Raw genomic sequence first — 16,338 nt, forward strand, 5'->3', positions numbered from 1 at the left:
ACCCGTCCTCCTGCACGGACCTCCCGCACGGACATGCTCGTCATTCGATCTCCCCACATCCGCGCAGGTGCATGTAGTAGTTGCTCAGTTGAGACCTGGGCACCATATGAAGGAGATGGCAACCTGGACTATTCCTGATCAGAAGGGTCACGCACCTCTGCCGAGAGTCCTTGCCCCCTCCTCAACCACCCCCCCCCGAGGGCCCCCTCCTCTCTGGGATGCCCCAGGCCGAAGGAAGTGCCTGAGGTGTGGCCCCGGGACCCGGGACCCGAGACAGGACCAGCCACACTCAGAGCCGACGCCTCTGTTTATTCATCTATTTCATCACCTGTTCCTGGCTTCTCCCAAATCCAGTGTCATCTCCCACAGTCTGGGGCCCCACCCTCCCTCTGCTCCCCTCTGCTCCCACCAGCCCCTACCCGCAGCCCCCGGGCACTACCCTCTGCCCAGAGCAGCTGCACTGAGCGGACGGGGAGACCGAGCCCGGGAGCGCAGAGCCCAGCCAAGGTCACACGGTGCACTCCTGGCTTCCTGCTGTGCCCTCAGCAGGGCGGGAGGACGCGGCTGGGGCTCCGTGCAGCCTCGCTGGGGGGTGGCTGGCCCCGGCCGCGTCGCAGGGAGCTGCCAATCTGGTCTCTGAGGGCCTCCAGTCTCCGGGCCAGGTTTGGAACTGCAGCCCCACCTGGGGAGCACAGCGACAGAGACTCGAGGCCGTGCTCCCTTGCGCCCCTCCCCGCCCAGACCCATCAGCGTCCCCACACTCTCTGGGGAAGCCTCAGGTGGGCCCCCGCCCCTCAACATACACCACGGGCTCCTGCACCCATCGGGACATACGGGTGGCCCCAGGAAGAGAATTCCCAAGTTTGGGAACTGGGAAGATGTCACAATCGCCTCTCAACACACATCCTACCTCAGAGATGGGAAGACTGAGGTCTGGAGAGGGTGGGTTCTGGCCCAAGATCTCTCTCTCTCACACACACACACACACACACACACACACACACACACACACCTCCCTCTCTCTCTTCTTCACCTCTCAGCACTGGTGGTGTGTTCGGGGTCCCCATGGGCAGGGGGGGTGCAGAGGGTACCACCTCCTCCTCCATCAGCATCTCCGCCAGGACTCGGGTCTGAGTCCAGTCGCTATGACTCCTGGGCCAGGGGGGGTTGGGTGGTGGGAGGTGAGCCTTCGAGGTCCCAAGCCTCTCCCTCCCCCCCCAGCATCCCAGGGCTGGCCCACCTTTCTCTGGGACACTTGGCAGAGCCAGGGTTGCCTGGGGGGGCCCAGGGCGGGGGCTGGGCACACAGGGGCATGTCACCTGGGGCCTTAGGGCTCATCACCTGCAGTAAAGACCAGAGCCCGCACTGGGTGACCCTGCCTCTGCGGGCCCCACCTTCCTGGCGCCCCCATGGCTCCACCATCTCCGCTGACCGAGCCTGCCTCCGCGGGGCACCAGGAATATCAGGTGACCTCAAAAGGGGCAGGGTCTGGGTCCCCTTTTCTGCAGGCATCAGGTGGCCCTCCCTTCATACTGTCCTCCCTGGAGATGAGGAACTCCCTGAGGGCAGGAATCACACCAGGTCTATGTCTGAATCCTCGGTGCCCGAACAGGGCCTGGCACAAAGCTGGGCACTTGGGGGAGAGGGACTGAACGAGCTGATGAACACGTCAGTGGGTAACATGCGAGGGAAAGGGTGAGTGAGCCAGCGGCTCCGTGGGCTCCTGAAAGGCGGCAGGATGGCGGGGGTGGGGGGTGGGGGGGTGGGTAACCAGCCCTTCTGAACCCTGCATGGGAGCCCAAAGGTCCCCCCTCACCCCATGATGCAGCCTAGGACCCCAGAATTCTGGAGCCCCCCAGGCTGCTGACCCCCTGGATCAGTCTCCAGCTCCCCCCACTTCCCTCTCCCCGCCTCCCCCACCCCCTCGCTTCCCCCTTTCCTACCTGGGGCAGGTGGAAATCCCTACGTGGGCAGGCCCAGTGGGCCAGGGGTGCTCGGCACAGGGGACAGAGGTGGCAGCAGGGGCAGCAGCAGAGGGGTGGCAGGGCCTGCAGGAGGGCGTGTTAGACGCTTCGGGCCGTTGCTGCCGCTCACCCCTCCCAGCTGGGCAGAGACTCACGGGGCACGGGGCAGCTGGCACCATCACACAGGGACACGGTGGGGCCGGGCCAGGGCGTGGCTGGGGACCGTAGCAGGCACAGAGGAGGCGCCTGGAGGGAACGGGGCGTCTGTGCCTACAGCCCGCAGGCCAGCACCAGGGCCTACGTGCCAGGGACCGTTCTCAAGGCTTTACACACGAGCTCGGTCAGTCCAAGCTTCACAACAGCCCCACAAAGCAAGCCCCGCACGATCCCCAGTTTATAGAAGGTGAAGCCCAGGCAGGGAGAAGTGAAAGGACTCAGCCAAGGTCACACAGCAGAGCTGAAGTGAACCCAGGCGGTCTGGGTCCGGAGGTCAGACTCCCCACCGGCCAGGTCACCGGGCCACCCTCTCCCGCCTGCCCTGTGTCCCGAGGCCCGCCTCCCGCGCTGCCCGCCGCGCTCACCGCTCCAGCTCGTGGACCTGCTGGGCCAGGAGGCGCTGTTCATCCCGGGCCCGGGCCTGGCTACTCTGCAGCTGGCTCTTTTCCTTCCTGGGAGGAGCAGGCCCCAGGAAGGTGAGAGGAGGCACAGCTACCGCCGGGGGTATGGGTGAGGCCCCCTCTCTGCGGGGGAGTACCAGCCCCGGGAGCAAGGCGGGACAGAAGGGTAGCCACGGGTAGGGAGCGGGTAGCTCAGCAGGGGCAGCCCAGGGGGTTGGGATGGGGCACGGAGCCCCCCGGCTCAGGTGTGCCCTACCTGAGCCTCTCGTTCTCCAGCATGAACTCCTGTAGCATCCCATAGAGATTCCGCTGGGCCCAGGCCACCCGAGCCCCACTGAGCCTTGAGGCTGCAGGGGAGGGGGAGACGGCTGGGTCCACAGGAGCCCCAGACCCTCTCCTCGCCCCACCCCTGCCTCCAGGGAGCTCATACCCTTGGGGTCTATTTGCCCCAGTTGGGCCCGCAGGCAACGGTTCTCCTCCTGGAGCTGCAGCATCTCAATCTCCAAACGCGGGGGTTGCTTTGCCACAGGTGACTGCAGAGAAGGAAGCCCAGAGCTGCTGTTTATGGCTGTACGAGCTGTGCACTGCACAAGGGCTTCCGGGGGTGGGCGAGTAGGAGCCGCGCTTCACTGGCAGCCTGAGCATCCTGGCACAAGGCTACATCCGCCTGCAGGAGGCACCCTGTCCTGATGGTATCAAAGTGCCAGTAGCCTTAGCTGCATGCCGGGAGCGCCTACTCCCAGCGGGACCCTGTTCCAAACCCTGGCCCAGATTCTGACCCCAAACGAGACACTACGTCAGACCTCAACTCAACTCAGACTTAATCGTGGTACCAACTGGAATCCTGGCTATGCCCTGAATCATGTCCCAGATCAGACCAGACCCCCAGACGTGCCCTAACGCGGCCCGAGAGCCTGACCCCACCCTACCCAATCACAGCCCCATCATCAGGGCTCTGACTCAGTCCCAGACCTCCCATGACACCACACAGGCTCTGGCTACTGCCCGAGCCCCACCTGTCTCCTCTACCTGTCCCCTCCATTCACCTTGGGGGCCTGTGGCCGAGTGGTGACCCGCTGAGCTCGGCTCGCATATCGCAGGGTGCTAAGAGTCTCGGGAAGGCACTGGGCTGAAGGGGACACGCAGGCCACCTGCGGGGGGTCCGCCTGTGAGTGCTCCTCTCCGGGCCCCCGCCCTCTGGAGCCATCGCTCCCTGCCAGCCCCCCTCAGGTACCATGAGGGTGAGCCCACGTCCCCCCAGCGAGTCTGCGAGCAGCTTGGTGAGCTTGCTGTCCCGGAAGGGGATGTGGCTCTGCCTCCGCTGTGGGTCCAGCAGCAGGGAGATGCAGTGACCTGGGTGGGGGCGCAAAGCCAGCAAGGTTACAGCTCTCATCCGAGGGCACCCGGCCAGTACGCACGGAGCTGGGATCTCCACCCAGGCCCATGTGACCCGAAAATCCCCCTTCCCACAAGATCTGGTTACTCGGTCAGACTGGCCTCTGCCACCAGACTGGGGCTCCTGAGGGCAGAGACGGCCTCATCCACCCCCGAGCTCCAGGGCCACCAACAGACCTGAACACCCCTGAACCGGGCTGGGGTGCAGGAAATGTCTGACAAACGGACTGAATGAAGGAGTTCCCCGAAAATCTCCCCACACGTGCCGCAGAGGGAGGCTGGGGGCCCAGCCCCGAAGGAGCTCAGGGCCCAGTGGCCAGGGGTGGGCGTGGGAGGGTCACTGCCCTTCCCCCCCTTGGGCCTCAGTCTCCCCCAGCGCCCACGGGACAGGCTGAAGGTCGGAGGGCTCGTACTCTGCACTCGAGTGTTTCTCTCTCAAATAGAAATGTACCTTTATAAACTCTCAGGCTTCACAGACTCGTGAAGTCCGAAGAGGGGAGGCACCAGCCAATAGCGGGGGAAGGACAAGGGAGGCATGTGGCTCCTGGGTCACTGCTCTTGACCCTCCCAAGCCCCCTGCATTCCGTCTCCTCTGGTTTCCCCCACAGCTGGGGGTCAGGCTCAGAGGGGACTCGAGGCGTCCGCCCGGCGGCCCCACGTCTCACCCAGGGCCAGCAGGCTGCGGTTGATGCTGTTCGCCTCGAGCATCAGCTCCCCGCGGGATCCTGTGGCCGCCACCTTCTCGCTGCCAGCCAGGTCTACAAAGCACAGCTTCCCCCCAACGGGGGGCTCCCCGGGGTCCGCTGGAGGCATCTGTGGGGCAGGGGGATCGGGGCTCGATGGGGACTCGGGAGCGGCCGTCCCCACCAAAGTCACAAAGCCGAGGATTTCCACTATTACCTCCGCGCATGCCCAAGTTGGTTTGTACATCCAGAGGCCGACCCTCGTGGGTGGCCCCGGGCCAGCTGCTTCCCCACGTGGGGACACTCACAGTTTGGCGGCTGATGTAGAGCGTGAGCAGGGCATGGCTTCGGCTGGAGGCCTGGTTCAGGGTGTGAGCTGAGCTCCGACGGCGGCTGAGACCTAGAGGGGAGAACAGCAGCAGCTGCACCCGGCAGGAAGAGCAGGTGCTCACCGATACGGATAAGGCAGCGCGGGCATCCTGGGAGAGGGGCCCGGGCAAAGGTGCGGGGCTGCCTCTAGCACGGACGCGTGAAAGGAAGATGGTGAGAACTGAGCAGAGGAACGTCAGTCAGATTCACGCCTTAGGAACACCTCTCCCGTTGTGTGGAGAGAGAGACTGAGGCAGAAAGACCAGCTCTGGGCACAACTCTGGGGCCAGGACCAGAGTCCGCTGTCCCTGATGCCTGCCACGGGGTGGCTGCTCAATAAATATCTGATGAATGCATGGGACGCAAGGACATCGTGGGCTGGCCCAAGAGGTATGACCTGTACCATCAAGAAACCGGAGAGGTCCGGGGGCCTGGAGAGGAAGAGGGATGTGGTTTGCAGCATGCGGGGGAACAGACTGGAAGGGCAGGGCCCTGGGATGGAGAGACCATGACCCTGACCACACCCTGCCGAGGGTGGTCGGAATCATCAGGGTTCCCAGAGTCTGGACAGCAGAATCTGCAAGCCTGGGGTGGGGTGGGGTGAACATCTCTGGGCTGTGTCTGAATTGTTGGCTTGCTGGCCCTTTTCTCCTGCACGGGTCACCTCAACCCACAGCTCCAGCCAGGGGCTCCGAACGGCTGAGGAATGGGTGCCCCCCACCCCAGAGCACCCCTGCAGTAGTACGCACGCACCCATTTGCAGAAGTTCCATCAGGGCCCCCAGACTCCCAAACTCCACCACCCGCAGCTGCTCCACATAGAAGCCCCGGGTCTTGTTCCAGCGGACAGGCAGGGGCCGGGCAGATCCCAGGCTCAGGAGGTCTCGAACCTGAGACAAGGGTGGTGGGTGAGGGAAGGGCCCTGAGCCCACGTTCCATCCGCCCCCAGACCTTACGGACGACAGTCCCCCAGCCTCCTCTGTCCCTTGACCCATGTTCCTGGGAGAGAAATGCCCCCTCTCCCCTGAGGGCTGTCATTCATCTCCGTCTCCCACCTGCTCATTGTAGATCTCCAAATAGGAGGCCCGGAGGGTGACAGGTGCACCCAGGTGCTGCACGCGGTCCAACAGCCAGGCGAAGGTCCTCTGCATGATGCCAGCTAGGTTGGGGGGCACGGGCACCCCCTCGCCCTGGGGGCAGAGACAGCTGAGCCAGGGGCTGGATCCTGATCATCGCAGCGCCAAGCAGCAGTCGTAACTGCCCTCGTGGAGGACTGCCCTCTGCGCCCCAACCGTGCCCCTTCCGAGGCACCGCCGAGTCCTCGGTCGGAACCGTCACTTGCGCTTAGAGGCCCGCACCGACGGCCACTAAGTAAAGCGGACAAAGGTGGCTGCGCATCGGGCAAGTGCCTTCACCTCTCCGGGTCCTCAGTTTCCTCGTCTGCAAGTAAACGGGCCCGGGCTGCACGCAGGCCCTGCCCCCCTGGAAGCCTGCGCCGCCTGCCCGCCCGCGGCTCCCCAGGGCTCCCCAGGGCTCCCCAGGGCTCCGGCCCGGTCCCCGCCCGCCCCCCGCCCGCCCCCCGCCCGCGGGGCTGCACCTGCGCTCGGCGCACCTGCGGAGGAGGCCCGGTCAGGGTGTAGGTCTTCCCGGAGCCCGTCTGGCCGAAGGTGAAGACGGTGCAGGAGAAGCTGCGGGCGGCAGGGGCGCGGCTGGGCCCGGGGCGGCGGGGTGGGGGTCAGGGGTCGCGGACCCCGGGGCGGGGGGGGGTGCTGGGCCCGGGCGCCCGCCTCACTCACCCCCGCAGCGCCAGCTCCCCCAGGCGCCGCACCCCGCACGCCCGGAACACGTCCTCCTGCGAGCGCGCCCCGTCCAGCACCGCGCCGAAGCGGAACGCCACGTCGGGGCCGCCGCCCGGGGGGCTCACCTGGGGGAGGGGCGGCAGGGGCGGGGCCTGGGACACGGTCGGGGGCGGCAGGGGCGGGGCGCGCTGGGGGCGGGGCCTGGGACACGGTCAGGGGCGGAAGGGGCGGGGCCTGGGGCGGGGCCTGGGACACGGTCGGGGCGGCAGGGGCGGGGCCTGGGACACGGTCAGGGGCGGAAGGGGCGGGGCCTGGGGCGGGGCCTGGGACATGGTTGGGGCGACAGGGGCGGGGCGCGCTGGGGGCGGGGCCTGGGGCGGGGCCTGGGACACGGTCGGAGGCGGCAGGGGGCGGGGCCTGGGGCACGGTCAGGGGTGGCAGGGGCGGGGCGCGGCCTGGGACACGGTCAGGGGCGGAAGGGGCGGGGCGAGCTGGGGGCGGGGCCTGGGACACTGTCGGGGCGGCAGGGGCGGGGCCTGGGACACGGTCGGGGGCGGCAGGGGCGGGGCCTGGGGCGGGGCCTGGGACACAGTCGGGGCGGGGCTCACTGGCGGGGGGCGGGGCCTGGGCCGGGGGCGGGGCCTGGGACACAGTCGGGGCGGGGCTCACTGGCGGGGGGCGGGGCCTGGGCCGGGGGCGGGGCCTGGGACACAGTCGGGGCGGGGCTCACTGGCGGGGGGCGGGGCCTGGGACACAGTCGGGGCGGGGCTCACTGGCGGGGGGCGGGGCCTGTGCCGGGGGCGGGGCCTGGGACACAGTCGGGGCGGGGCTCACTGGCGGGGGGCGGGGGCCTGGGACACAGTCGGGAGGGGACGGCAGAGGGGGCGGGGCCTAGGAGGGCGGGGCTCGCGGGGCTCACGGGGCGGGGGTGGGGGGAAGGGGTTCCTGGGACACTGTCGCCCCGGGGAAGGGGCGGAGGGGCCTGCAGGTGGGTTGGGGCGGGGGAGCGGGCTGGGGGGAGTTGGGGCTGGGGTGGGAGGGCTTCCTCACTTGCAGAGTCCGGGTCCCCGAGCAGTGCAGCGCGCTCTGCTCCCCTCGACGCAGCTCGGCGGCGCTCATGGGGCGCACCCTGGGGTCCGTGGGGGAGGCAGATGGTCCATCCCGTCGTGGCCATGGGTTCGCCCTCGCCCCCCTTCCCCGCTCCAACCTACCCATACTTACCTGAGCACCACCTGGATGGGCGTTTCTGGCCCCTCCAGCCCTTCTGGCCCCTGCTCCAGGCTCCGCGCGGGGTCCCTGCGGCAGCAACGTGAGTTACCATCCCGGAGCTCGGCGACTCCCGGAACCCCCCGGAACCCTCCGGAACCCCCGGGATCTGTGCTTACCCGTCGGGAGAGCCACGCTTCTCCATGTCCTGCTGTGCACGCGGAGTTGGCTCCGCCCGAGCCCCGTTCCTTTCTCTCCCCCACTCTCTCCCTTTTCCACGCGCTGGGACTGGCTCTGCACACCCTACATCCCCCACCCCCTTTCCCCCTTCTCAGGCAGCCATCCATCCGGAAAGGCTCGGGCCTGCCCTGGGCCAGCTGGTTAAAGATTTACCCACCTCCAGCCCTGGTGGAGAAAGGCTCCAGCGAGGGGACCCCTAGGTAGGGGGTTCTGGAGTTTGCTCTTGCCCATTCCTATCAGGAGGGACCACCCCGCCCGGCCTCCTCCCTACACAGGTGGGGATGGGGAGGCAGGGATACGAAGGGCTCAACCAGGGCCTGGCAGCAAGCCCGGGCAGAGCGTGGACCAGGCCCTTCCTACTCTCCACCTACACCTCCTCCAGCTTTGTGATCTTCCTCCCCGGCTTCCCCTCCCTGGCAGCTCCAGCTGCCTGGCACCCCAGGCCTCAGGGAGGAGGCAGAGGTGTGGGGTGGTGGTGGTGCCTAAAGGGGCGAGAGGAGCCCAGGTTTCGGCTCTCGGAAGACCTGGCTGGATTGAGTTCCTGAGCCAAGCTGACCGAAGGCCCATAAAGAACCTGGTTAAACATTGGACCACCTGCTTCTCCAATGCCAAGGCTGAGCTGAGGCCAGGGCAGCTGTTTAACCCTCTCCTGGCCTGGCTGTCAGGAGCAGCAGAGCTCTCAGCGTCCGTGCTGGGGTGGGCCAGTCACCCATTCAGTCACGGTGCCCATGCTGGGCACCAGGGCAAAGGAATCCCATGGTCTTGGGCAGGGACACAAGTAAGAACAGCCCAGTGTGCAGGGATTTGGGGGGTGGTTCAGAGCCCTGTAGCAGCAGGCAGGTGAGGGCCGTAGGTAAGGGTGTTCTTGGCAGAGGGAACACGGTACAGGAAGGCTGGGTGGGGTGGGGAAATGTGTGAGACACATAGAGGTGTTTTGAGGCTGGACCGAGCTCATGGAGGGTACACGAAGGAGCCTGGACTCCCTCTTAGGGAACCAGGAAGACGTCGAAGGGTTACAAATGGGGAAATGACGTTATCAGAGAGGCATTGTTATTATTATTGCCATTCTGGCTGCCTCTGTACGGTCTCTGAATATTTCCCTAAACTTCCCCTCTCCCTGACCCTCCTTAGCATGAAAGTCTTAATAATCACCCCCCCCCTTCAGTGTAACATGCCTTATACCACCAGGAATGATAGCCAACTATGAGAGCCACCCAACTAGAGCAGGACTCATCTTGGGTGGCGGTGAGCTCCCCAGGCACCGGAGGAGTGCAAGCAAGAGCCAGATAACCTTTTAGTCATAGGGCCCTCCAGGTGGATCTTTAGGGAGATTAGGTAGGGCAAAGAGCCACTGCCCCCAGCCCTGCCACTTGAGCAAGTAGTTCCCCCTTTCTTACCCTGGTTTCCTTCCTATAAAAAGAGATTAATGATTTCACATAGTTGTTCTGAGGTTTCAATGAGCCAGTGTAATTGAAAGTGATTCATACATTGTAAAGAGTTACCTAATAGCAAAAATAAAAGTCCCTAGATGATCTCCAAGATTTCTTTCAACTGTGAAGCTCCGTAATCGGTTATATATATTTTTTTTCTTTTTTAAATCCTGGAGGTGGATAGGACAAGAATTACTATTCCCGTTTTGCAGATGAAAAAAAAAAAAAGAAAAAGGAAGAAAAGAGAGAGGCAGGCAGGGGAGGTTGTCTAAGGGGAAAGCAGCTGTACATGGCAGAACTGAGGAAAACCCAGAGCTGTGAGCTGGTGCCGGCCTGGGTGCTGGGAGCTATGGCAGGTTGCCTTTCTCACTTGTAAACTGGGTAAGAGAACAAGCTGCTCCTTTAAATGTCCCTAAAAGGGTTAAGGACTACCAGTCATTCACATCTTTGTGTGCTGGGTTTAATCAAATTGCTGTTCCTCTTCAAAACTGGACTGAGATGGGGGGCACCCTGGTGGCTCAGTGGTTGGCCATCTGCCTTCGGTTCAGGTCGTGATCCCGGGGTCCCGGGATCGAGTCCCACGTCGGGCTCCCTGCACGGAGCCTGCTTCTCCCTCTGCCCATGTCCCTGCCTCTCAATCTCTTTCTCCCTCTCTCTCTCTGTCTCTCATGAATAAATAAAATCTTAAAACAAAACAAAACTAAACTAAACAAACAAACAAACAAAAAAAACAGACCAAGATGAGGCACACTGTAAGGGTTTTGAGACAAGTGCTAAGCCAAGGATATGTGCGTGATGGGGTGTGATGGGCTGTTGGGTGTGACTTCTGCAGGTCAGGATGTGTCCCTCGCTGGATGTCCGCAAGCAGGCGCAGAGTTCTGGTTCTGTTCTCTAACAGGGAGCCAGGGCGTCTGCTACACTTCACTTGTGAATTCGTTCAGCAGCTCTTCTGTATGAGGCCTCCTCTGTGTGCCAGGCTTCTAGGCCCCCGAGAGATACATTAGTGAACAAACCAGACAATGCCGTTTGTGGGGATGCGCAGCGTCTGGAACTCCCACACGTGACGGGAAAGAGTGTGAGGACAACCGCATTCTGAAAACTCTTTGGCTTTATCGAGTAAAGCTAAACCTGTGCCTATCCCGGGATCTAGAACTCTCCCCCTCCCTAGGTGTGTGCCCACTAGAGCTGGACGTATGCCCCAGGGACACAGACAGGGACAGCCAGGCCATATTAGCCACCAGCTCCATCACCACTACCACGGTTCCTGCCTCCACCCTGGTCCTCATTACCGTCACTCTATTCCCAACACCAGCGTCACCCAAGTCCTGCCACGGCCACCAGTTGCTACAGAAAGAGCAGTGCCTGCCCTCACTGCCACTGTCACCACCATCGTCATGACTATGACCATCATGATGGTGATAGGAGTAAATGCCATCTGTGACTATTCATTTGTAAAAGTTAAAGACACAGGCCCTGCCCCCCCCCCATCCAGGGGTACCCCTGACACAGCTGGGGCTGAGTCCCTCTGTGTCCCCCTCCCCTCCTCACCCTGTCCTGGGCCTGTGCTCTCTGCACCTGTTTGCTGGGAGCCTTGGGACTCCCCGTGGTGGTCGAGGGAGGGATGGAGGGATGAAGGTGTCCGGAGGAAACTCAGGATTTTAGAAGCTGGCGGGGGCGGGGCGGGGAGGGGGGTGGTGGGGAGCCCTGCAGGGGTGCATCTCCAGTCCTCACCAGAGGGCAGCAGAGCACTGCGCCTCCATGGCCCGAGGCTCATCACAAAGGAGTTTTGTCCTGCGAAGCCCCGCTCTTTGCTCTTTGCGCAGGTTTTGTCCTGAGCGTGTGCGCTGGGGAGAGGCTAGCCGGCCTGCTGCGGTGGCCTGGGGAGCAGGCCTTCTGGAAGCGCCCGTGGAGTGAAGGAAAGCAGGCTTGAGCCGGCAGGGACCCTCCTCCACCCACCCCTGCTCCCGCTTCAGCCCTAGACATGCCCCTTGAGAGAAGTCCTACCCTGACTCCCTGGGGCCTCAGATTAAAGTCTGAGCTACGGAGGCTGGGACTTGGACTTGGGCCAGTCGTGCTCTACCTCCTGCTGGCCCCTGCGGCGTCCCTCCTCTACCCGCCCCTCCCCTGCATCCTGCGCTCCTGCTCGAACCTCTCCACCTTTGCCCCTGCCGTTCCCTCTGCCAGGAGTGCTCACTTCCATCTGGTGATCCGTCCCCCAAGCCTTATTGTAGAAAGTCTTCCCCGGACCCCTACCCTACAGGTCAGGCTGGAGCCGCCCTGTCCCCACAGCCTCCTGGGCTTCTCTTCTTATGTACTGATCCCATTGCCTCCTGTCTTTGGGGGCGGGGGTCGGGGACTATGTCGGCCTCATCCCTGTAGGGTCCCTGAGCCAGCACGGGGCCCTGCACACAGTAGGAGCTCAGCAGATGTTGGTGGAAGGGAGGTCAGGGGCCGGGAGGGAGGAAGGGAGGCTGGTGGGCAGGCTGCTGGGTGCAATCCCTGCATCCCTCCCTAACCTCGGTCTCTCCCTTCCTCGCCAGGCTAACCACAAACACTGAACTTCATGATGTAAGGATTCATTTAGGGCTCGTTTATCATGGAAATCATCAGCTCCTGCCACAAAGCGGCTCTCAGATGTGCCCAGAAGCTGGGTGACATTCTCTCAGCCCTGGCCAAGCTGGCCTCTCGGACCCCACCATCTGCTACAAATTTAGAATTCCCAGAGGGTGGGGGACAGGCTCCGCTGGGCCCCTGGAAACCCAAGTGTCCACGCCCTCTGCTCTGTCCAACACATGACACGGAGGGCTCATCCCCATTTGTCAGGTGCGGGACCGAGGCCCGGGTGGGAGAAGGCCGAGCCCGGTGTGGGGCTCGCATCCTGCAGGACAGCCTCGCACAGGACGGAGGTGGAACAGACAGGAGGAGGAAGATGGTGAGGAAGAAAGGTCTCCTTTTGCCACATGACACTCATCTTTCATTGTTCCTCTCGTAACCCTCACCCCCCAGGGGAGGAAAAGCCAGATGGGTCCAAGGCTTGTTGTGAAATTTTCCAACAGAGCTTGATGTAATCGTTAATTAAAACGCGAATGTGGGCCATGGGATTCATTCCACAAAATTGTCCAAAGCAGGAATTGTCCAAAGGGATGATTGCACTGACTTCTCTCTGGTCCCCTGCCCCATGTACAGACGGGAGAGCCGAAGGGGGGCACCCGTCCCGGCGCGGTGAGGACCGGTGATTTTATTTTACTTTATTTTTAAAGATTTTATTTATTTATTCATGAGAGACACAGAGAGGGAGGCAGAGACACGGCAGAGGGAGAAGCAGGCTCCCCGTGGGGAGCCCGATGCGGGACTCGATCCACGGACCCCGCGCTGAAGGCAGACGCTCAACTGCTGAGCCCCCAGGCATCCCCCAGGACCAGTGATTTTAAATTGAGGTGCAGAGAGTTCACCCCCAGGCCACCACACTTTCCCCCTAAATCCCTGCCTCCTCTCCCCCGAAACCTTGCACGGCTCCTCCGACGGGGGAGGGTGGGTGCTGGCAGCCGGGCGGGGCTTCCCGCTCGACCAGGAGCTCGGCCAGGGTGGGGGGCTCATCCCAGGGCCCACACCGGGCCTGTCTGGTGAAGACGTGACCGTCCACCAAGAGGAAGTGAAGCGTCCGGAGGCCAAGCTTGGTCTTTTGGTGAGAATGAGCCTCTCGGGGGTGGTTGTGAAATCCAAGGCCCCAGGGTTGTTGAAACCCCCCGTTGTTTCCAGGATCCTGGCTCATCTCCCTAAAAACGTCAGCGGCTTGCCCTGAGTCAGCGTCAGTCAGGAATGACTTACCTATGAGCGGGACGTTTTCATCGAACACTTGACACGTAGGAGTGTCAAGTGCCATCTGTTGCACCCTGACGCCCCGTGTGTCTGGAACCATCTAGGACAGAGGATTGGGAGGTAACATTTCCTGAACCCTGGGTGCTCTTCCTACCTCGTTGTATGATTCAAATTCCAAGCCACCTGTCTGGCACCGGCGCTGCGAGTGTCCCCATGTCGCAGAGGACGCATCCGGGGCCTGAGGATGTTCAGCAACTTGCCAAGGTCCCACGCCCACTAAGCGGCCGCCGCGGGGTCCGTGTCAGGAGCCCGCGGGCCGGCGTCCTCTCTGCGTGGCTCCTTCATGAGCCGTCCCGCAGAGCCCAGCCTGGATAACCGAAGTTGACCCTTTGGGTCCCCAGCGTGCCTCAGTTCAGTCATCTCGGCCCAGTCGCGCCCATTGCCCACGCCGGCTTCCACCCTGCCTGCCCCTTGCCTGGGGCACGCGGGGCGCTGTGGGGCTCCGCCCGGGGCGTCAGGAGCCCTCCCCTCCCCGCCCAGAGCTTCGGAGGAATTGGTCTGCAGGTGGGGCCCCCCAGCTCAGGGGTCTCAGAGAGAGCACCCCAGATCATCCCAGTGCACCGCAGGGTCAAGAGTTGCTTTCGATTTTTCTGGATGGCTGGCGTCGTTCCGTCTGGCACGTGTGGGGCTGCGGGGACGGACACAGCCATTCCTCGGGTCGAGATGGGCGTTTCGGGACCCAGTGTTAGCTTTCCGTAGGGTGGCCTTTTGTCGTGGGACCCCGCTTCCTGACGAGCCGTGGCGCCGCCGTCCTCACTCACGTTTCGTCCTTTCACGTCTAGCTTGGAATCCGCTGAGAATTCATAGGCCAAATGGAGTGGAACCCCCCACAGGCCTGTGCGATCCGGGAAGAGTTTTCCAGATGTTTCTCCCCTCCTTTTCTTCCATACAGGAGACGCGCCGCCATCCAGGGTGTCAGTAGCGACATATTCGCTTCAAATGTCCGTTAAACATGCCCGGAGCACCTGCCTACGTGCTGGGTCACGAGCCAGGTGCTAACAACCCGCGCCGTATCGTTTGGCTCTGAACACAGTGGCCGCGTCCCCTCTCGGGAGGCCCTCCTGGATCCAGAGGACGCCCCTGAGGACCTCCAGCCTCTCACACCTCCCACCCCCATGACCTTCACCCGCTTGGCGGAGGTGGGGTAGGGGTGGCAACCCCTTGTCTGCCCTCAGAGAGCCCCCAGGGCAGTCTGGGCAATCTGGGAAGGCTCCCCGGAGGAGGTGGCGTTGGAACAGGCTTTGGAAAGTTGGGTAGAAATCGGGGCAGAAAGAAGGGAGGAGAAGAGCATTTCAGGCAAAAGGAGTGGCATGAACACAGGCCCAGGGGTGGAGCAAGTTGAGGCACGAACTCTTACTTCTTAGAGTCAAAGGCCAGGGAGATTGCTGGGCTCATACTCCAAACTGCCGGAGTTTATCTTTACAAACTGCCGGTTTGTATCTTCCATAGAAGTCTGGGCGACCGTCCTGACTCAGAATTTGTCTTTACTCACCCCTCTGGATGAGCTGAGCCTGGGGATGCCCCGTTGCCCCCTTTCTTGTGACATCCAGGCTCTTCCTAAGAAGCCCCACCCGCTGCATCAGCGCAGAGGACACTGAGTTCCCAAGGCCTGGGAGGGTGCCAGGCCCCGCTGCTGACTCGCCCCTCTGGCAGCTTGAGACACGGGGACATGGCTCTGGGGCCTCTGCACAAGGCCAGCCTCAGAGCTGGTCCCGCGGGAGCCACAGAAAGCACTTCCCGTGGGTATATCATCATCCCTGCTCCGTGACCGGAGACAGCGGCACCCCTGCTCCCCCCCCCCCCAGGGCCTCAGTGTTTCCCCGTGAGTGAGGAGGAGCGGGGACCTGCCTCTTGCGCTGTCCCTGCCTCCCTGGGGGCAGCCGGGGTGGGGGATGCAGCCCCCATAGCCCCCAGACTGTGGCCAGAGCCAGAGTCACGTTCTCACCAAGACCAGGAGGACGTGATCTGTGCGGGTTTCCAGGGCCTGCCCCCCTCCGTTTCCTCTTGCCCCCTCCTTCTCCTTCCTCATCTCGAGGAAGCGACCTCTGTCCCTCCTCCCATGCATTTAAAGGGGCTGGATTCTCCGAGCTCCCCTCGCCCCTGGCACACGTGCCCACCTCGGCAATATCGGTGCTACTGCCGCCCTGCTGGTGTGGCTGCCACTGTTCGCTGGTGCAGCTATGCTTCTAGCACTGCTACTACCACCCGCACTTCTCCTGCTCTCACTACGGTTACTGCTTATTACCACCACCGCCGCCAGTACTTGCACCATTACTGCTGCTACTACTACTAGTACTGGCACCTCTAACTACTACTACTACTATCACCAGTACGTCTGCTGGTGGTCCTTCTACTATTGCCCCAATTACTTTTCTTTTCTTTTTTTTTAAATTTTATTCATTTATTCACAGAGACAGAGGCAGAGGGAGAAGCAGGCTCCATGCAGGGATCCCGATGCGGGACTCGATCCCAGGACCCCGGGATCACGCCCTAAGCCAAAAGCAGACACTCAACCACTGAGCCACCCAGGTGCCCCTCCTCCAATTACTCCTACTACCACCATGACCACTGCTGCTGCTACTAGTATTTGTACCACACTGTTATACTACTGCTCCTCCCACAGTCACGAATGAGTATTTATTTATATACTGGTCCTCCTAGAAGCAGCAGACATTACGGATTACGATGGGCCAAGGCCTGAGCTATCTCTGGTCACTGATGTAGTTTAATCACAGCAAGAGACTTCTGTGGTATTAA

The 16,338-nt window shown here is 62.6% G+C and overlaps 1 protein-coding gene across 6 annotated transcripts; it reads right to left on the minus strand.

Annotated features, from left to right (window-relative positions):
- Positions 1 to 289: 289 nt before the first annotated feature.
- KIF12 (kinesin family member 12) lies at positions 290 to 8,835 on the minus strand. 6 transcript variants are annotated; one of them, XM_038553199.1, is made up of 19 exons: positions 8,212 to 8,834; positions 8,048 to 8,122; positions 7,877 to 7,955; positions 6,824 to 6,951; positions 6,640 to 6,715; positions 6,083 to 6,217; positions 5,782 to 5,917; positions 4,968 to 5,059; positions 4,642 to 4,789; positions 3,816 to 3,934; positions 3,628 to 3,732; positions 3,012 to 3,114; positions 2,838 to 2,928; positions 2,546 to 2,632; positions 2,120 to 2,210; positions 1,944 to 2,048; positions 1,241 to 1,341; positions 1,013 to 1,152; positions 290 to 682 (listed from the first exon to the last, which is right to left on the minus strand). In XM_038553199.1, exons 1-19 carry the CDS (start codon positions 8,235 to 8,237, stop codon positions 543 to 545), a joined length of 1,977 nt encoding a protein of 658 aa, XP_038409127.1. In that variant the 5' UTR covers positions 8,238 to 8,834; the 3' UTR covers positions 290 to 542. The 6 variants fall into 6 exon arrangements, with proteins under 6 accessions (XP_038409127.1, XP_038409128.1, XP_038409126.1 ...); XM_038553200.1 differs by having other exon boundaries at positions 1,034 to 1,152; positions 6,625 to 6,715; XM_038553198.1 differs by having other exon boundaries at positions 6,625 to 6,715.
- Between the last annotated feature and the right edge of the window lie 7,503 nt (positions 8,836 to 16,338).

This window comes from Canis lupus, chromosome 11 (assembly GCF_011100685.1).
Source record: "Canis lupus familiaris isolate Mischka breed German Shepherd chromosome 11, alternate assembly UU_Cfam_GSD_1.0, whole genome shotgun sequence".
Classification (NCBI taxonomy): domain Eukaryota; kingdom Metazoa; phylum Chordata; class Mammalia; order Carnivora; family Canidae; genus Canis; species Canis lupus.

Bases quoted from the DNA above. Each gene is read 5' to 3' on its own strand.
- KIF12 (XM_038553198.1), bottom strand. From the start codon at position 8,237: ATGGAGAAGCGTGGCTCTCCCGACGG. The intron at 7,956-8,047 runs GTAAGTATGGGT...CACGGACCCCAG, and splicing joins CCCATCCAGGTGGTGCTCAG to GGTGCGCCCCATGAGCGCCG. The intron at 2,049-2,119 runs GTGAGTCTCTGC...GCCCTCCTGCAG, and splicing joins TGCCAGCTGCCCCGTGCCCC to GCCCTGCCACCCCTCTGCTG.